General features: G+C 38.2%; 1 protein-coding gene and 1 long non-coding RNA gene across 2 annotated transcripts in view; one reads left to right on the forward strand and one right to left on the reverse strand.

Moving 5' to 3' along the window:
- The window catches only part of P3H2 (prolyl 3-hydroxylase 2), a 148,656-nt gene that overhangs the window by 110,650 nt on the left and 16,419 nt on the right, over window positions 1-21,587 (forward strand). The window contains exons 2-8 of the mRNA XM_045502597.1: window positions 3,949-4,101; window positions 5,033-5,222; window positions 10,703-10,834; window positions 12,911-13,053; window positions 13,393-13,482; window positions 15,737-15,777; window positions 17,029-17,123. Of these exons, the coding sequence (XP_045358553.1) occupies window positions 3,949-4,101; window positions 5,033-5,222; window positions 10,703-10,834; window positions 12,911-13,053; window positions 13,393-13,482; window positions 15,737-15,777; window positions 17,029-17,123 (844 nt within the window). The remainder of the gene's footprint in view (window positions 1-3,948; window positions 4,102-5,032; window positions 5,223-10,702; window positions 10,835-12,910; window positions 13,054-13,392; window positions 13,483-15,736; window positions 15,778-17,028; window positions 17,124-21,587) is intronic.
- On the reverse strand, window positions 3,994-12,869 carry LOC123611092. Its single transcript, XR_006718427.1, has 2 exons — window positions 12,796-12,869; window positions 3,994-4,264 (listed from the first exon to the last, which is right to left on the reverse strand). It is a non-coding gene; the product is annotated as an uncharacterized LOC123611092 (long non-coding RNA).

The raw sequence follows: 21,587 nt of genomic DNA on the forward strand, positions 1-21,587 counted from the left end.
TGGACTTTTCCTACCATTTCAGATGTGTATATCTAATTTCTAAAATTGAGTACAAAGATATCAAGCTTCCAGTTAAAATAATGTCTTGTTTTATAGACTTTGGAAGCCAATTCCAGTTTCCTGAACTGGTTCACAATGATTTAAAAGTCATGGCCAGTTCATGAATAAGTTTTATGGTTTAACCTTAAGTTATCAAGTCTTTTTAAAAGTTTTCTTTTAGGGGCACCCGGGTGGCTCAGTCAGTTGAGCGTCCGACTTTGGCCCAGGTCATGATCTCACAGTTTGTGAGTTCATGAGTTCAAGCCCTGCGTCGGGCTCTGTGCTGACAGCTCAGAGCCTGGAGCCTGCTTCAGATTCTGTGTCTCCCTCTCTCTCTGACCCATCCCCATTCATGCTCTGTCTCAAAAATAAACTTTTTTAATGTTTTACTTATTTTTGAGACAGAGAGAGACAAAGCGTGAGCAGGGGAGGGGCAGAGAGAGCGAGACACAGAATCTGAAGCAGGCTCCAGGCTCTGAGCTGTCAGCACAGAGCCCGATGAGGGGCTCGAACTCATGGACCACAAGATCATGACCTGAGCCGAAGTCGGACGCTCAACCGACTTGAGCCACCCAGGTGCCCAGATCTTCTTAATATTTATATTGGTGAAGATGATAATTATGCTCAATACTGGCTTATAAATGGGGAAAGCATCAAATAGGAAAAAACAACAACAATGTGGCAAAATTTAAGAAAAAGAACCAATTTGTCAGCATCAGTTTTTGAGAGCTACTGAATCATATTCAGTGTTGTTAATCAGTATTGAAGCTTTCAGTGTGAATGATGACTTCAGAAATGTTATTAAACTGACATCCTTTTAATACAGTAGAGCTTAGGAAGCACACTCACATGTAATACACTTTTTGATGTGTGTGTAAAAGATTGACTTGTTAGAAGTTCTTTTTTTCCTCTTTTTTTTTAGACATATCATAGACATCCTCTATATGTAAAGTAGGTGGAAAACAAACAAACAAAAAGAAGTCATATGACCCCTATTCTCAAAGAGCTCTACCAGAAAAAAATGAATATACTCAGGTAGGCACAAAGCACAGAAGAGTCTGATAAGTGCTTGTAGAGGAATAGGGATAAGATGATATTGTTGTACTTGCCTGTTGCTGGAATGTTGAGAAAGGATCTCTTAGAGAAGACAGGATTTAGGCTTGGCCTTATGGGATTTGTTAGATTTCAGTAAGAAAAGACCAAGGACGAAGACTCTCTAAGTCAGTGGAATAGCCTGAGCTGAAGATGAAGGTAGGAAAGTAGAAATCATAAATATTTATTTATGTTCTGTCAACTTTAATGGCTTGTGCTATATAGAATCAGAATGTGTCAGTGATATTCTGTTTTGTTCATAATTTATAGTTTGGCTCTTGACTAAAGACAGTTTCCACGAACCACGAAGACCTTACTATATTCTCGTAAATTATGTGTCCATGGGAGCTATAGATTATACCATCATTATTGAATACATACTTATATCTTTGAAACAGATCATCTATAAATTGTATTTTTGTTTATTTATTTTTTTAATTTTTGTTTTAAAATATGTATTTTTGTTTTAAATTTATTTATTTAAATTCAAGTTAGTTAACATACAGTGTTGTATTGGTTTCAGGAGTCGAACCCAGGGATTCATCACTTATATATAACACCCAGTGCTCATTCCAACCAGTGCCCTCCTTAATCACATCACCCATCTAGTCCTTCCCCCCACTCACCTCCCCTCCAGCAACTCTCAGTTTGTTCTCTGTATTTAAGAGTCTGTTATGGTTTGCCTCCCTCTCTGTTATTGGTTTGTTTTTCTTTTTTTTTTTTTAATTTTTTTTAAACGTTTATTTATTTTTGAGACAGGGAGAGACAGCATGAACAGGGGAGGGTCAGAGAGAGAGGGAGACACAGAATCTGAAACAGGCTCCAGGCTCTGAGCTGTCAGCACAGAGCCCGACGCGGGGCTTGAACTCACAGACCGCAAGATCATGACCTGAGCCAAAGTCGGATGCTTAACCGACTGAGCCACCCAGGCGCCCCTGTTTTTTTTTTTTTTTTTAAGGATTTTTGTGATTTATGAAGCACATTTATATACATTACACAATTAAATCCTTCCAAAATCCTATGCAGTAGATGGTGGTATGGGGTTTTTGTCTTAAAGGAGAACTTTGTTTGTCTTAAAGGAGAACTAAGGCACAAATGTTTAAAATGACTTTTTCCAGGTTTACTTGACCAATAAGTGTAGCCACACCCAATTTAGAACCCACTGTTTTTCCTCTATATCTATATCCTCATCACTGTGTAGATGTCCATACAATTCATATTTATCTGTGTTGGTATGTGAGAAGTTGAGAAAATGTAAATTAAGAAAGAAACCACATCCCAAATTAGTGACAAGCGAAATCATTCTGTGAGTACAGAATTGAGGACAAAGGTAAAGGGGACAGGGAAAGCAGACAAGACAAGATTTGATGGAAGGAAGGCCAATAGCTAAGAGTAGGCACATTCAAGAGGAAAAGAGATTTTACTATTATTAGACAAAATTAAGGACCTTAGGTCTTAAAATAAGGCAGTTTATGTTTTCTGTGGTTAGGACTAAGATTATCTATCATGGAACGGCAGTAGCTGGGGACTTGGGAGCTCAGTACTTCTTTTTTAGTAATATCTGTGTAGCAAGACTGTCAAAAGCAGACTCAATTGAATCTTACATGTTGTTCTGTGATTTTTTGTGTACTTTTTAATAACAATGCATTTTCATGTCACCATACTCCAAAACAGATCAAACATAATTTGAATTTTGCCATGATAAAGACTGCTAATGTGAATATTCACTTTTCTGTTATGGAACAAACAGATCTGTCTCTAGACATTCTCTGTGTCCAGAGCATAGGGCAAAATGTCTCACGTTGAGTAAATTTAATCCTATTTTCTTGGAAAAAAATGCATCATTGCGTTTCATGGAGAGCAATGTATTGTGTGGTTTAGGAGAGGATTTTGTGGTGTCTGTGGAGTGGTTATTAAAAATTCTTCTTTTATATTAATGAGAATCAAAGTTATATGTCTGGAATGAAATATTTCAATCAAAAAGGAGTGTGGTAGAAAGTTTTATGTGCTGTATTCAACATTTCTTATGATTGGTTTCTACTACTCTTAGTTTTGTATTCTTCACATTCTAGAGCAGGGTAACAAATTTGGTGGAGTGAGAGGTATATTCATTCCCATCCTCTGGAAAGTCATAGGTTTGTTTATACTCGCATTGTCAGGATGAAAGGCAAAAGGAACAAAAAGAAAAGAAGAGAAAAATACAAGATAAAAATGTCAAAAATATGAATTAGAGGTAGCACCACATTGGCAGCTTTCTGCGTGGTTTTTTTTTTTTTTAACTTTTTTATTTATTTGTGAAACAGAGAGAGACAGAGTATGAAAGGGGGAGGGGCAGAGAGAGACGGAGACACAGAATCAAGGCAGATTCTAGGTTCTGAGCTGTCACCCCAGAGCCCTACGTGGGGCTCGAACTCAAAAACCGTGAGATCATGACCTGAGCTGAAGTCAGATGTTCAACTGACTGAGCCATCCAGGTGCCTCAGCAGCTTTCTGTTTTGATCAATCATGAAATAAACAGAAGCATAAAGATTCAATTTCCCTGAAAATGCAGATGGCTCAGCAAAGAGCAGGAAAAGAATGAACTTAGAATAGAGCATGTGTATCAATTTTCACCAAAGCCCAGATTGCCACATATCATTTTAGGAGCCCTGTTTATTACCCTCCCACTTTTCAGTAGGGGGGGGTTGTGTATAGTGAATATGAACTAGAACTTGGCCCTGCCACTTTAGCTGTTAGTCCTTGGGCTAGTACCGAGCTGGGTTAGAAATGTTTGTCTTCATTTGGTTCTTTTTTTTTTTTTTTTTTTCCCTTCTGTAGCTTAACCAGCTGGAAAAGGCAGTGGAAGCAGCCCACACGTTTTTCATGGCCAACCCTGAGCACATGGAAATGCAGCAGAACATCGAGAATTATAGAACAATGGCCGGTGTTGAAGTACTCCAGTTGGTAGACCGAGAAGCCAAACCACATCTGGTGAGTGCTGGGGACCATTGCCCTAATCAGAAGGTGCTCCTGAGTTGCATTTGACTCAAAGCAGATTCCTGTGCATGGGGGTTTCATGTTGAGTCTCGGTTTCCAATACAGTGATAGTTTTATATTTTCAGAGTTCTCAGATGAAATATTGTCATTATCAGGGCTGAAAAAATTAAGAGAAAATGAAAATACCTTTAGAAAATAAGTAAGATATGATGAAAAGTAGAATGTGATATAAACATCTGTCACCCTCTCTGAACGTCAGTGCCCCCACCACCCTTTGATTTTACATATGGGAGTTGAAGCCAGTGTGAATTGTTCAGGTCATACTGTGGTTTCCCAGCTCCCAGTCCAGGTGCTTTTCCATCATACCTATACTTTTAAAATTCTGATTATTTTAAAGCTATGTAATTATTCATTTAAATGAAAGCTTACTTAAAATCACAGTAAGTTGAAGGCTTTTTTTTTTTCAACCGGAGATGTCACCATTCTCAACATGTGACCTCCAAGATAATTGAAGAATAGTGTAAGAGAAGAAGATTTTCAGAAGCCTATTATCACCATCATCATCATCATCATTATTATTATTAAATTTGTCCAGCCCTGGAAAGTGGATGCGTCACAGCCACCCACATCAATCTCCCTGGCCTTTGGTGCATGGCCATAGCTACATGCAGATGGGGTTAGAAAATATTGTCTTGCACGTGCTCAGGAAGAATATGAAATTGACTGGTGCCACAGCATTCAGCTTGCTGGTAACTCCCATCTCATTTACAATTACTTGAAGCCACGGAAGTTACCTTTTGTCTTCCAGTACAACCCTTCATTATTCTTCCACAGCACAAGAGCGCAGTGCCCCCTGCCCAAATGATCCTGAATCTGTCTAAATCCTGCTATTCAAGCACCCCAATATTTTTCTGCTTCTTTGCAGGAGAGTTACAGTGCAGGAGTTAAACATTATGAGGCTGATGACTTTGAGCTAGCTATCAAGTACTTTGAACAAGCTTTAAGAGAATATTTCAGTGAAGATACGGAGTGCAGAGCCCTGTGTGAGGGGCCTCAGAGATTCGAAGAGTATGACTACTTAGGGTACAAAGCTGGCCTCTATGAAGCCATTGCAGGTAAAGCTTACTTTTCCCTTTATTTATTTCCTGATTATAGAAATACTTCATGCAATCTGTAAACTATTCTGATAATACAGAAGTATATGTTGCAAAAAATGGAAGATATATTTAGCCCATCCTATCTCCAATAAATAAATCTACCTAGTTTAAATGTTGTTGACTGTGGTCCCAAACTTTTTCAGATGCATATGTAAATGTTTATGTATTTATCGATAATTATTAGTTCATTTTTTATAAAAATAAGACAATACTATGGGTACTGATTTTCAGCATATTTGTTTTTTTGTTTTATTTTATGCTTAACAATGTAGGTGGACTTCTTCTCATGTAAGTACATGTAGATCTACCTTATTGTATTTAATGGTTGTTTAACGTTCCAATATATGTGGAAAGCATAATTGACTGGTTCATTTACTGATGAATATTAAGGACGTTGAAGGTTTTCATTATTGTAAACAGTGTATTAGTGAATATTTTTGTGTAGTTTTCTTCAATTAATTAAAAGGGCATTTCATTATATATGAAAATTTAATATATTACCAAGTGGCTTTTAAAGTAGGTAATATGAATTATAATTGGGGAGATTGGCTAGTTAACCATTTATGGTGGGAAGCATATGCAAAAACACAAAAATAAATTCTCTTTATGTTAATGTAAGTATGAAAATAAAGCTATTTGAACAAAATGCGAAAGAATATTTTTATAATGGAAGGAGAAGAAAACCACTTCTCAGCATGACAAAAGACAAGAAATATGAAGAAAAAGACAGACTTTACATAAGGTTTATAATACAAGAGATACAATAAATTAAGCTGAATTACAAATGACAAGGGGAAAAAGTTGCAAAATATTTAGAGGCAAATAGTTAATATTCATAATATTTGAATAGAACCTGTAAATTATTAGTAGTAGTGGTAATTTATTTCTGATTTATTGATAGTCATAATAATAAGCAACATTTATATAGCAGTTACAATGTAGAAAGCATTTTACATATTTATATATCTTTTAATCCTCTAAACAACTTCTTGTAGGTGTCTGAGGAATTTATGCCTCATAGCAATGTGATTAGGGTGAAGCTAGAAATCTGGGATGGCTGGGTTCAGCGGGTGGTTCAGCAGGTTAAGCGTCTGACCTTGATTTCTGCTCAGGTCATGATGTCATGGTTCATGGGATCAAGCCCTAAGTCAGGCTCTGCACTGACAATATGGAGCCTGCTTGGGATTCTCTCTCTCTCTCTCTCTCTCTCTCTGCCTCTCCCTTGCTTGTGCATGCTCTCTCTCTCTCCCTTTCTCTCTCTCTCTCAAAATAAATAAATAAATGTTAACAACAAAAAAAGGTGAAGTTGGGAATCAAACCTAGGCTTATCTCACTCTAGAGCTCATATGTTTTAGGTCTACATAATTGAAAAATGGGCAAAGGATAACTTATTCAATAATACGTATTTAACAAATATCTGTTGAGTGCATATTGTGTTCCAAGTTATAAATATATAAAAAACAATGCTCCACTTCACCAATACTTGTAGAAAGACAAATTATGGAAGTGAGTCTGTTCTCCCTAAGTGCCAACGGTTTTCGGTCTCCACGAAAAGTACCACTCACCTAAGGAGTTCAAACCAAATCCCAAATGTTACCTTCCAATCCAACATTTCCCTTAATTGCTATTCTCTTCTGATTTGTTACCAAACTATGATTGCTAGCATAGTTACTAAACTACACTACCTCCTAATAGAATGTAAGATTCCCTAATTCTCTCCACCCCTTTTGTTACCACTCTGGTTCAAATCAACAGTATGTTTTAACAAAGCCACTGTGATAGCCTCCTTTCTGGCCCTCATGTCCTGATGAGGTTTTACTCTGTAGGCAGAGGGAACAGTCTTCTTAAAAAATGAAAGTATGGGGGCACCTGGGTGGCGCAGTCGGTTAAGCGTCCGACTTCAGCCAGGTCACGATCTCGCGGTCCGGGAGTTCGAGCCCTGCGTCGGGCTCTGGGCTGATGGCTCAGAGCCTGGAGCCTGTTTCCTATTCTGTGTCTCCCTCGCTCTCTGCCCCTCCCCCGTTCATGCTCTGTCTCTCTCTGTCCCAAAAATAAATAAACGTTGAAAAAAAATTAAAAAAAAAAATGAAAGTATGTTCACAGAACCCCCCTGCCAAAGACTCCCATTGCGCTTGAAATAAAATCCGAAACCTTTAATAAGGACATTCATCCTTATTGTTGTGCACTTGTGTATATTTTCATCCTTTCTCTTTTTCTGTCTTTGATCCACTCCTAGGTTCATTTTCACTCACAGACTTTGGAACTTGTTGTTTTCCTCTATTACTTGCCTAATGTTCTGTATTGTTAATTGCTTGGTCCTCAGCACCTAAGTATACTGACTGGCAGATAGTAGGTGCTTAGTAAATATTTTTAAACCAATGAGTGGAAGGAAAAAAGAGGGGAAGGAGGGAAGGAAGGAAGGAAGGAAGGAAGGAAGGAAGGAAGGAAGGAAGGAGGGAGGGAGGGAGGGAAGGAAGGAAGGAAGGAAGGAAGGAAGGAAGGAAGGAAGGAAGGAAGGGAGGGAAAAAGGAAGGGAGGGAGAAAAGAAGGAAATGACCTTTCCATCTTCACAGTGCAGATTAAAAGGGTTATTCATACTCTATGTTTGAACATGTAGGTCATAAATTGTTAAGGTCTTTGAGAGGGACATTTAGGAAACATCTTTTAAAATTCAGATTAAGAAGTAGACTGAAAATCGGGGTGCCTGGGTGGCTCAGTTGGTTAAGCGTCTGACTTCAGCTCAGGTTGTGATCTCCTGATTCCTGAGTTCAAGCCATGTATCTAGCTCTGTGCTGACAGCCCAGACCCTGGAGTCTGCTTCAGATTCTGTGTCTCCCTCTCTCTCTGCCCTCCACACTTGTGCGCTCTCTGTCTCTCTCTCTCTGTCTCTCAAAAATAAGTAAACATTAAAAAAAGTGAAAGAAAAAAAGAAGTACACTGGAAATCAATTTGTTGGATGAACTCTTTGCCTCATTATCAGTTACTCAAAACCCTACTCAATTCACCTAAAATCAGTAAAAATATCTGAATTATTGAGGATTTTTTTCCCCAAAGGTTTTGTTTTGCTAGGCCTCTGGCAGAGTCATCTGCCTACATTTTTGTGAGCACTGTTCATTTGAATGTCAGTTTTATATGTGTTTCACATTTCAATTGTTGAGTATTTCTTTACACTTAATCTTTTATTTGGAAATCCTTTTCCTTTATTATAGTTTATTACAGTAGTGTAAGGAGGATATGTATCCTGTCTCCACCCCCACAATCTCCTCTACACCTGCCTCCATTAATAGCTACTGAAGAGCTCTCACAAATGTCCTACATCTGATTTAGGAAAATTAACTAACTGATACTTACAGAAAAACATTTAATGATTTGCTCGAGGTCATCATAATATGTTGGTTGCTGGAAAAAAATAGAGATCTCCTAATGTAGGCTCTTAATGCTTACTACACCTATCACCAACATTACCCCCACTTGCAGTAAAGACAAGTGATTTAAAAAGGCATGGTTGCTAAAACTCAATCAAATATTGTATATTACAGAAATATGGTAAGTCTTTTAGAGAATTCGATGCATATCCAATTTATTATGAGAAGGAAGTTTTAAAAAGTATTCCCACACAAGTGACTTAGATCTCAAACTTATTAAAACATAATAATTGTATAATAACGTGATATAAAAAGGAGAAAAGAAATACAACTAATAAAATACAGCATAGCTGTATGTAAATTCTTGTCTGCTTCAAAACTGTTCTAAATTAAGACTGAAACTGGCTTTTAAAATACAGAATGTATTTAGGAAGTCAGAATATTTGAATTTTTAGAGTTAGAAGAACTTTAAAAATTGGAGAAAAATACAAATGGCTTCTCAATGCAGTTGTTTATGACTGTGCTTGTTGAAACTCTAAAGAATATCCTTGCGTCACTCTCATTTTGTTGCTATTTATATCTTACATTGAAAAATACCTCCATTCAGATTTGGCGTTCTTGTTGGGTGTGTTTTCCACCTCTCCCTTTTGCTTGTCATTTGGAATTAGGAGGAGTGGGTATTAAAAGGTAAGAGACATGCCAATGGCCAAGTAACTAAGAAGAAAACAGTTGAAGGTTGTTTGTTGTTTTCCTAAGAAATAAAACAACTATTTATTGGATTTTTATATAGCTATTTATTTATAAGATGCTAAACAAATAGAACTCATTCTTCCCCTCCCAGCCTCCAACTGTAGTTAAGAACCAGTGGGCTGTAGGGATTCTGTTTGCTGTGCCACGTTGGGTTGAGTTAGCCAGACTGTGCAAAAACTGGTGCATTTTCCTACAGATCAGAAAACACCCTTTTTGTTGTGTTCTGAGGTCCCTCTTCAAGTCATCAAGATACAAGCCAAACTCCGCCCAACAGAGAACCTTTTTGAAAGGAGATATTTGTGGTAATAAAATATAAAGTCATAATGCCAGAAGGTTTTTATCGTCATTCTCATGAGAATCTGCTCTGCACAAGCATGAATAAACTCTCTTCTATCTGGAAAAGATTGTCTCCATCTTCATTGCAAAAATAATTGGGGCAAAATGTAGGAAATGTTTGCTTCTCTGGGACATTAGCCACTTGTGTTTCCTCAGCTCATGCTTGGATGAGATAGAGCCCAGAGCTAGAGGGAGTGTGACAACCTCTACACTGGAGAATCCTATTTGTAAGTGAGAAGGATGGGAGCAAATAAAGGGGAACAAAGAGTCAGAGTGTGTATCCAAATTCTTTAGTTTTCCTCCTTATCCTATTTTACCAGTCCCTATAGTATTAGAATTTCCAATGTTCAAGTAATAGAGCCTTTTGTAAGTGAGTGGAATAGGTTCCTGACTAATAGATGTAAATTATATATATATAATATATATATATATATATATTCTATTTCCCCTTTAGGAAAAGTTCTTGGAAATGTTAAGGAGAAAAAGCATCTTTGCTTCTCTTCTGTACACAAACTGTGTGGCAATTACTTCCTCTCAACTGTTCCTTAGCATGACCAGGATCTGAACATCCGATCTCCACCCAGAACACTTCAGGCCACCCAGTATCCAAAGAGAGGCCTCAGAGTTATTAAACAGGAAAGATACGTCAGCAGCAGGGCATGGGTGGGGTGAGATGGCCTGTGTCACTCTCAGGAGATGTAGAAAAAAGATACACAGAAGGGGAGAGTGCAGTACAGAGAAAAGATCAGGGTCCAGAAGATTTGGAATCTACTATTAGTTACTTTAGTGGTCACTGATCAGGAGGCCTTGGCAAGTCACTTACTTCCTTGGTGAAAACGATTTCTGCTCATAAAATGAAGATAATAATGAGGTCACTCTAGCAGTGTGGTGAGGTGAGGAATGCCCTATTATTAACTGTGGCTCTGACCTTGAAGTCTGGACACTCTGGCAGACAGGAGGGACCCACCTCTTACTCTTGTCTTCCAGATCACTATATGCAGGTGCTGGTTTGTCAGCACGAATGCATCAGGGAGCTTGCCACCCGCCCTGGCCGCCTCTCACCAATTGAGAACTTTCTTCCCCTGCATTATGACTACCTACAGTTTGCCTACTATCGAGGTAAAGCATGGACTATCCTGAAGACCTTTGAGGGAGGGGTGTTGCTCATCATTACAGACATTGCATTTTCTTCTGTATTTCTCAGTTTACCATTGAGGCAGCGGGGATTAATATGTTTTTGCTCTCAACTCACATCACTGCAGCTCAGGCCAATGAGAGCAGGTGAAACCACAAGTGGGCAAATGCTGTGATAATGCCCTGCAAGTTATACTAGGCTGACACTTTACATGATTTTTAAATTGAATTTTTCTACTTAATTTTAAAAGGTCATATATTGGAGCGCCTGGGTGGCTCAGTCAGTTAAGCATCCAACTCTTGATTTCCTTGCAAGTCATGATCTCACAGTTCTTGAGATCAGGCCCTGCATTGGGCCCTGCTCTGACAGTGTGGAGCCTGCTCGGGATTCTCTCTGACCCTCCCCCACTTGCACTTCTCTCAAAATAAATAAATAAACTTAAAAAAAGTCATATATTCATAGGTCCAAAGACTAAATATCATAAAAGCCTCCTTCTCTTCCTTTTTCCTGTAACCCATGTAACTTCCTTTTTCATGCCCTACGACCCAGTTTCTGATTTATCTCTTTGAAATACACACACACACACACCAACTTATTTCCCCCTCTTATACATAGGAGGTAGCACATTATTTATACTGTTATTTACGATGTTTTCTTCACTGAATAATATATATTGGCGGTGTCTGGCCGGCTCAGTCAGTGGAACATGTGACTTTTGATCTTGGGGTTGTAGGTCTTAGCCCTCTACATTGGCTGTAGAGATTATTTAAACATAAAATTAAAATATATATATATATATATATATATATATATATATATATATATGCCAGATTTTAAAGCTTTTTAGTAAGTTGGGCCTATGAAATTACCATTTGCTTAAGTCAAAAATGGTCAAATTTTGGCAATGTTATATGGTTTGACCTAATTGTGTCAGTACATGGAGATCTTCCTCACTCATTTTTCTTTATAGCAGCATATCATTGTCCTATAATTTATTTTATGTGTCTCCTTATTCATGGGCGTTGTGTTGTTTGTTACAGCTTTCTTTTTCAATCAAGGATCAAATGAATAACATTTTATGTAAGTTGTTTCACATTCACACATAAATATATATATATATAGGACAAATTTCTAGCAGTATAATTGCTGTGTTGAATGGTTTATTCATTTAAAATTTTGATAGATGTTGCCACATTTTCTTCCATATGGAGTACATTTTTCATTGCCCATCAATAGAATATACTGGGGAAATTTTAGATATTTCACCAATCCATTAGGTGAAATTTTTTTTTATCTCAAATTAGTTTTAATTTCTATGTATCTAATTGAGAAAGAGAGACAGAGCATCTTTCTTTATGTTTAAAAGCAATCAATAGGCTTGTGGTTGCTGAAATTGGTTTTAGATATCATGTTGTCAAACTCAGTACAAACACAGAATTGACTCCCAAAAATTCTTCTCTGTTTATCTCTATTAAATGATATAAGTTGTAGCAAACATCTTCAGGTGGAAACTTTTAATAATTGATGCAAAACATCTAGCACCAAAGCAGACCAAAGATAGTACCTTTTAAACACCTGAAATCATGTCTTTCCTTTTGTCTGTGGCTATTTTTTTTTTTTTTTGAAATATAATTAACATATGGTGTTACATTAGTTTCAGGCATACAACGATTCTGTGCATTACTCAGGGCTCATCATGATAAGTGTAGTCACCATCTGTCACCAAACAACATTATTACAATCTTATTGACTGTATTTGCTGTGCTGTACGTTTCAAGTCTGTGATTTATTTATCGTATACCTGGAAGTTTGTACCTTTTAATCCTCTTTATTTATTCCTCCCATCCCCCTCCTCACCTCCCCTCTGACAACCATCAGTTTGTTCTCTGTATTTGAAAATCTGCTTTAATTGGTGACTATTTTTGTGTGTGCTCTCCAGCCTTACCTTGTCTTCCCTCTTATTCATGTTGAATGCTGACCTCTAGCAGTTTCTAGATTTCTTAAAAATCCTCTAGATGGACGTAGGCTAACTCTAATGCTGCAGCTCTCTGGCGTTTCAGTTGGCGAATATGTGAAAGCCTTGGAGTGTGCTAAAGCTTATCTTCTCCTCCATCCGGATGATGAGGATGTACTAGACAATGTGGATTACTATGAGAGCCTGCTAGATGACAGCAGTGACCCAGCATCCATTGAGGCCAGAGAGGTGAGACCAATGTCCTGAGAGGAAACTGCATTCTGTGAGAGGCACTGGGCAGAACTGGTAAAAATGTAGCACCGCTCTTAAAGCTATCTAGCAATTCAGTAAATGTTGTAGAATCCAGTTCTTTTGTACTTTGCTTATTAATGCCAGGAGCATATTTTTCTCATATGTGATAGCTTGTGAAAATCTGTTGAGATGGAGACTTTTTTTTTTTGTAGCTGTGCATATTTTTTTAGCTCATATGTCACTGTCTAATGAAAAATATTTCCACTTGAACATTTATCATATTTCTTAACTGTTATTTAAATATAAACTTTTCTTTCACTTTTTTTTTCCCTCTAGGATTTGGCAATGTTCGTGAAGCGTCATAAACTGGAATCGGAACTAATAAAATCAGCTGCAGAGGGTCTGGGATTTTCATACACAGAGCCAGTAAGAGCAAAGAGGAAAAAGAAAATGTTTTCTTTAGAGAACTATTTGATGGACTTCTTATTTATGATTTTATTTCCCAGCTTCAATTACTGAAAATTCTAATCTTTTGCCTTACATTAACAAAACCCAGGGAGTTGGGGGGGATGTTTATTCAATGTGTATGCTAAATGTTAAAAGACTTTAATAGATCTCCATAGCACTGAGACTCAAAGTCAAAAGCAAACTTTTCTGGGGAGAAGTGTTTTGTACCTGATGGTTTTATTTATTGAACTCTGGATGCAACATTTTGTATTTCTCTTATACATTTTAACCATTAAAAGACTTCAATCCCTGCTGAAGAACAAAATCGATCTCCATTGTACTATTCATTGTGCTGACTTTCCTCCACTTGTCCGTTTTCGCTTCCGGTCATTCTGCATGTGAAGACACGCTTTTTGCAGAACCGGCACTGTGGTACAGAGAGATCTCTGTTCTGATTTCTATTTAAGGTTTCATAAGCAATTTCTACATGTTTATACCTTTTTAAATCATTTTTAGCTGCATATGTGGAATTGACATGCAATGAATGACTATTTTCTTGAGACTGAGCGTTTGTTTTGTTTCTGACTTTTTTCCTACCATATTTAACGCAGGAAGCATTTTTCTCTGTATTGAACTATGAATAAATTCCCAGGAGTGGGATTATTCTGCCATCAAAGGATATGAGAAGTTTGAAAGTTGTTGAAATTGCTTTTCTAAGAGAGTTTTCTCATACCTTCATTGGTCCTAGCAATTCATAAAAGTACCAGTTTACTGTGGTGCATAGGTGGCTCAGTCAGTTGAGCATCGACTCTTGATTTTGGCTCAGGTAATGATCCCAGGGTTGTGGGATCAATCCCCTTGTTGGGCTCCACACTGAACATGTAGCCTGCTTAAGATTCTCCCTCTCTCTCTTTCTCTCTCTCTTCCTCATTCTCTCTCTTTCTCTCCCTCTGCCTCTCTCTCCCTCTTGTGTTCTATCTCTCTCAATTTTTTTTTTAAGTACTAGTTTACTACAAACATCTCAGCAATGGGAAATAACATTTTAAAATCATTCATATTTCTTAGGTACAAAATGGTATATCATTGTTGTTTTAACTTGTATTCCTTTGATGACTGGCAAAAATAAATTTTTCACATATTATTATTAATTACTTTTCCTCTGATTTGAATTATCTGGGCATACCTGTTTTTTATTTGCTTACCTGTTGGTTAACTACGTATAAGTTCTTTATATAATGTACATTATCATATGTTTATAAAAAGCACTATTATGGGCTCTGTGCTGACAGATCAGAGCCTGGAGCCCACTTCAGATTCTGTGTGCCCCTCTGTCTGCCCCTCCCCCACTCACACTCTGTCTCTTGCATTGTCTCAAAAATAAATAAACGTTAAAAAAATTTTAAAGCACTATTAGTAATATGTCCTATTTGTAACATATTTTTTTCATTTCTGTCTTTGTTATGTCAGTTTTTACTGGCACATTAAAAAAATTAGGATAATTTAAGGTATATAATAAACATTTTTCTTATTTTGAGAGAGTAAGAGAGTAAGAACAAGTCAGAGAAGGGCAGAGCGAGAGGGAGAGAGAGAAAGAGACAATCTCAAGCAGGTTCTGCACGCTGTCAGTGCAGAGCCCGACATGGGACCCGATCTCAGGAGCCGTGAGATCATGACCTGAGCCGACTTCAATAGCCCAGCACTTAACCGACTGAGCCACTCAGGCACCCCTCTAATAAACATTTTTAACATGCTTGTAACCAGCCCTACTTACTATTTTCTTAAAATTTCATTCTCCCAAGAGACTTCAGAAAAAGTCACTTTATGATCCTACACAGATGATTAATCAAGCTGTACATTTTTGTGTGTTTGTTTTGTTCAAAAAACATAAGGGAGTTGGACTAAATGATTATGTAATTGTCTTCCTGACACCAAATTCCAAATAATTTCTTGGACAAAAAATATAAATGCTTAGGCTAATTCCATGCTACTTTGAAAAATCCATTTGTGCAGCATATTGTCTTTGCCAAAATAGCATCAACTTTAGCTGTTTTTTTTTTATTATTATTAATCTGTTTAAGTTATTTACTGGATCTTTATACAGTGTGCAAGTTTCCCAATGATTTAGGTCTTTTGAGTGTTTTAAGTGTGTATTTTATTTTTGTGAGTTATGTTTTAGTGATAAAACTACTGAAGTGGTTTTTATGTTTGTTTCTTTGTTTTTAATTTAAAACAGAATTATTGGATCCGATATGGAGGACGACAGGATGAGAATCGGTGGGTTCTTCATTCAGAACACAATCTGTTTATTTTTAATGAGGAGAAATACTTAGATTCATACTCATTATAAGGACCTTGTCTCTATGAAATAGGCAAAAATACATAATTAAAAGATTCCACACTGGGAATTAGTTCCTCAGCCTTCTGGTCCCAGCTCTTCCTATACTTCTGTGTGACCTTGAGTGATTTATCTTCCTTCCCAGTCTTGTGTTTTTCCTCCAGTTTAAGGGGATGGAGCAGGTGATCCCTGAAGGCGAAATATTCTGTGATTCTAAATCAGAGAAAATTGGATGCTATTTGTGATTTATTAACAGAATTGAGCTTAATTTTTTTTCTTGTTAGTGCTGAATTGTCTTACTGCATTTGAAAGCAAGAAGCTCAAAAAGTTTCACTGCAAGCTAAAATATTAGGTGGAGCTAATCTAACCAGAAGTGAAGGGACCTCATTTTTCTAAGTGATAGAAGTGAAAAGTCAATGTATATGTTATGAACAGTTCAAGGAATCCTAGAACGTTGGAGTTACGTGTTTGAGATGACATGGTCTATCCTATTCATTTTCAAATTCAGAAACTGAGGTTCTGACAAGGCAAAGGACTCTCTCAGAGTGTCACTGCAAGGGACTGGCAGATTGAGATCTTCCTATTCAAAATTCTGTGGTCTTTCACTAGACTTCAAGGCCTTAACCTCTGGGTGGCCTAAAATTATCAGAAGATACCTAAGAGTGCACCTGCGTATTTGGGTTTATTCAATCCATGGATATTGAAAGGACATCATTGCTATGATCTGGATGTTTGCCAAGTTTAAAACTTGTGTCTTCTTTCTTGGAATAGTCGAGAATCACTACACTAGGTCTCGGTTTATTTCTATTCAGTCATTGTCCAGTGATGCACTCTGCTCCAGACAAAAATAAAACACTCTGAACATTACAAAGATTCACACGATAATTCTTTTCTCTCTGTTGAGACTTAATGTCTAATCCCAAGGGGATAAAGTTATGGATACAATTAACTGTTAAAAAAAAAAAAAAAAGGTGCTAAGGAGATTTAGAGACATGAAATAGAGCACAGTCTTTGAGGAAATAGAGGTCTTCATGGAGGCAGTGGCAGTTAATTTGATCCTGAAAAACAGGTGGACTTGTGCAAAACAAAAATACACAATCTGGAGTCACAGACTACCTGAGTAAGGTGGCTTTTGTCTTTGAGCATCTTTATGCAGTGAGAAATTCAATTCCAACTGTTTTTAATGGCAGGGTCCCTTCAGGAGTGAACGTGGAGGGGGCAGAAGTTCATGGATTGTCAATGGGGAAAAAATCATCACCCAAGATAGATCGAGACTTAAGAGAGGGTAAGTATCTGTGCACTTTTACTTACAGCAGGAGGGAAAGGAGATGAGACTTGGCTAGTTCTTACTAAAATTAAGGAAGAGCCCACTTTCTCTGGAAAGTAACAAGTTAGGACTACGCTAGGACATTTATAAAATTCTGAAAGCAAGCCTCAAAAACAAGACTGTCTCAGATTTGTGTATCATTGCCTTTGGTTTTCAATATAAGTGCTTCCAAGGTCACTCCCTCATCTGTTTCCCGCAGGAATCCTGTGAGCTAGGCAGGGATTGAATGATCATTGGGACCCTCGGTTAAGTACGTGAGGCTTGGACTGTTCCCAGGGCTTCCTTCTGTTGTGCAGGGAGTGAGTGCTAGATAGTGCAGAATAGACTGCATCAGGGGAACTTGAAGAGGCAGGTCATATGGATATACAAGAGTTAACCTAAGATGCCTGAGGCACATATGCCTGAGCAGGGCTCTGAGTGATAAGTAGATTCTAGTGAATTGACAGAGGTGTGGAGGGGGCCATTCTGCTGGAGAAAACAAGTAGAACAAAGGCACAGAGATAGAGCAGAACATCATATGCCTATTTATATCAGTTCAAAATTAGTGCAAACATATATAGAGTGTTGTCAAAAGTAGTTTATAAATGGAGCTAAACACTGTTATAATAATAAGTTATTGGCCCCAGTGGTGGTACTCAGTTGTGACCCTTAACAATTATTAGGATAGCTATCTATTTTAGAATTTTTCAAGCAAATTTACCCACCATTTGTTTGAATACTGAAAGCATCTCATGTGAGACAAGTGTCCTCACTTCACAGGCAAGAAAAGTGAGGCTCACAGAGATACAGTGACTCACCTGGTGTCTCAACAGCTCTTAACAGGTTGAGGAGGCATTTGAACCCAGGCATTTGAATCCAAAGCCCGTTTTCTCTTCCTTACCTGGAGATGGAACATAGAAGTGTCTAGATATCCAAAGTGTATCCTTTATTGATTAAATGCATGCACGATAAGAAGGCTTTAAAAACCTGCATTGAGAAGTACAGTTCTCCTTTCCCCAACCAGAGAGTATGTCAGCACATTCCTCTAGCTGATTTGAAAATTTCTGGCTCTCTCTAGCTCTCATATTTCCCAGCCCTTTCCTTCCTTAGCTTCCAAGTCAGTTTGAGGCAGTAAACAGGATAATATGCTCATCTAATCTGACCTGGACCTCAGTTTGCAGCCACAAAGCCCGAGCTGTTTTACAAATGCCAGAGAATTTCATGGTCAGCCAGAGTTCACATTGCTTTTTAAGCTGAGAAATCACCCAGGAAGTACATGCCAATAAGCCAGCACTTTTCTGTGGATGTTTGGGAACCTCCAGGATAGTTGCCAAACTTCAAAGCATTTTTTTTCTGGCTACCAGGGACTCTGATGTCCAGAACCTGACTAGGAAGGCTTGTATAAAGAGTAGAGCGGGAGACTGTACAGGATGGAGAGAGACCGTGATTGGCTGGGCTACCAAATTCTGTCCTTTCTCTAGAATTTGCTTAGTTGAACGGGCTACCGCTTCTTACGATGTTCTCTGGGAAACCACTGGAAAGCCTTCTGTGTAATCACTGGAGATCTAAATAGTTTCTAAATCAGTGGTAGTGGTAGACAGAGGCAAAGTTCCCAACCAGAAAACACTTACATATCTTAGTCTGGCTGAAAGATGTCAGGGAGGCGAGAAAGGATGCATGCTTCACCGTGTAGAATACGTTTCAGCTTTTCTCATCGTCCACAAAGCCATCATCATCTACTCTGGTTACCTAACAGTTTTTAGTAGTATTCCAACTGGATGGCTCTTAAACACTGCAGGAGTGACCCAGGACGACATCCGAGAGTGACACCACTCCATGGAACGTGCCTCTCCTCTCACTAAAACCATCTGTCACTTACCCATTCTCCTTTCAATACCAGTCTCCAAAGGTCTTGCTCCATAATAATCCCAGTCAGTATAGTAGAAATAACACTGAACTTGGAATCAGGAGTCCCACTTTCCAGGATCGACTAGTCTGATGTGCTGTGCTGTGATGGATGACTAAAGACTTGGTGTCTCTGGGCTGTATGACCCTTGGCTGTGAAAGAAGCCTTGCAACTTTTTGCAGAAGACCAGTGTGAAAAGTCTTTTGTAAACCGTAAAGGGCTATGCTCATATAAGGGCTTGTTACTCAGCACATCCCTGTTGTGACTTGTATGATGTTGTAATATTTACGGTCAAATGCTTCTTCCTGCCATGTGAGCCACAGGCAGTGAGCACAAAGGAATATTTTCCTAGACGATCCCTCTTTATTGCAACCAGAGAGTCAGAGCCAGGCACATACTTTATGAATGAGAGAAGAATTAAGTTGTTTAACTAAATCTCCTTGAGCTGTGGTTAAGAGTTGGCTGAAGCCATCAAATCAGGCCCCAGGAACCACAACTTATTGGACCACATTTTTATTTTTATTTCAATGTTTTCCTCTGTCTGGTGTGCTACTAGTCATTTGTAGGCTGCTAGATGCATTTTTGGATAGCAGGGTTTGTTTTGCCTATTTTTTTTTCCTTTTGGTTAATAGTTGGGTAGTTGGTTGTTTTTCTGTTACATGCATGTGTAGGAAAGCTCTGTATAAAACTCTCTGCTTAGTGGTGATTCTGTTAACTACATGAAAAGCAGATATCTAGAACAGATTCTGCCTGAACCTATTGGTGTGTAGGGAGTTAAGACTCTATGCTGCATTTTGTCTCTTCACCTGATTTTTGTGTGTTCCATGTGGCAGGACTGGGGGAATTGTCGATATCCCAGTAGCACTTTTTAAAATATACTCTTTTATGCTTATTAAGATGCCTCAGTCAAAACATAATACAATATACCAGACATATTTGATGATAATACTATAATAATCAACATAATTATACCAAATACTTATAGAGCACTTGATAATGGTGGACATTTTTCTAAATGTTTTAGTTTTAGTAACTGTTAAAGCCATATTTGAAAATAAGGTAATTATATTTAAAGTAATACACTCTCAGCATAGAAAAGGAAAAAAAAATAGGACAAAGTACAAAGCAACTGAGCTCACTAAACCCGTATTCAGTCATCCATTTTTATTTGGGTTTTATATCAGAAAATGCTTTTCAGCAAACCTACAAGTATCTTGTCTTGCTTGTTGACAGAACATCTCTTTTACATTTCTAAATGGGAGTGGAATACCCAGTTTACTTTCCCAGATATTTGAGAAACTGCCTCAATTTGGCAACAAATGTTAATCAGCTGTAGAGATTGGAGCAGCCTTTCTCAAACAACCTGTGTTTTATGTTAAGAGGTTCTGCCGGGGAGTGTGGGGGGTCTACTGTTTTTTTATTGCTACAAAAAAATAACACAAATGTAGCAGCTTACAATAACATGCATTAACTATGCCATAGTTCCCACCGTTTCTGAGGTCAGGAATATGGGGATAGCCTAGTTGGGTCCCTTGCTTCAGGGTCTGTCATAGGGTCTGTCAAGTAGTTGATCAGGGCTGGGGTCTCTTTAAGGCTTGACTAGGGAATGATCTTCCAAGCTCAGATGATAGAATTTGGTTCTAAAAGTCTTAGTGGATGGAGGTGTGCAGTTCCTAGTTGATTGTTGACTGGGGGTTGCCTCATTCCTTGCCACGTGAGTCTGTCTAATGCAGCCACATGCCTCATCAAACTGCAAGTGGAGAAGGCAATAAACTGAGTCTGCTAGCAGGATAGAAGTTGCATTCTCATGCAATGCAGTCACAGAAGTGACATCCCATCACTTTTTCTATATTCTGTTGCTTAGAGGCAAGTTCAAGGCCCCACCCACACTTGAGGAAAGCAAATTATGCAAACCCATGAATTCCAGGAGGCAGTCATCATTAGGGGTCCATCTTAGAGCCTTTCTGCCTGAAGGAAGGAAGGAAGGAAGGAAGGAAAGAAGGAAGGAAGGAAGGAAGGAAGGAAGGAAGGAAGGAAGGAAGGAAGGAAGGAAGGAAGGAGGGAGGGAGGGAGGGAGGGAGGGAGGAAGGAAGGAAGGAAGAAAAGGAGGGAGGGAGGAAGGGAGAAAGAAAAGTAGGGAGGGAGGGAGGGAAGGAAGGCAGGGTAAGATTAATGGTGAGAACTGCTTCACATTGTTTTGATACTCAGGATATTCATAATGCCTGTGTAGATACTAAAAGTTCTAAGAACCTCTCTTAAATCTTATGTAACCTAGTGCTCCCAAACACATTTGATCAAGAAACTCTTTTTTCATCAAAAACTTCCTGCGAAACAAAGGCACTGAATTGTGTATGTATGCGTATTTTTTTAACTCATCCAAAAAATTGGTATTGAAATTATAACTTGTGGTTATATTCCTGGAATCCAAGAAATTCTGTATTTATAAGGTTTGATGTGGCCCCTAGTGGGTCATGTAAATAACGACCTTATAGCCAAGTACTACCGTGAGATTTCATACCGCATTGGGTGCAGTTACT

Source organism: Leopardus geoffroyi, chromosome C2 (assembly GCF_018350155.1).
Source record: "Leopardus geoffroyi isolate Oge1 chromosome C2, O.geoffroyi_Oge1_pat1.0, whole genome shotgun sequence".
Lineage (NCBI taxonomy): Eukaryota > Metazoa > Chordata > Mammalia > Carnivora > Felidae > Leopardus > Leopardus geoffroyi.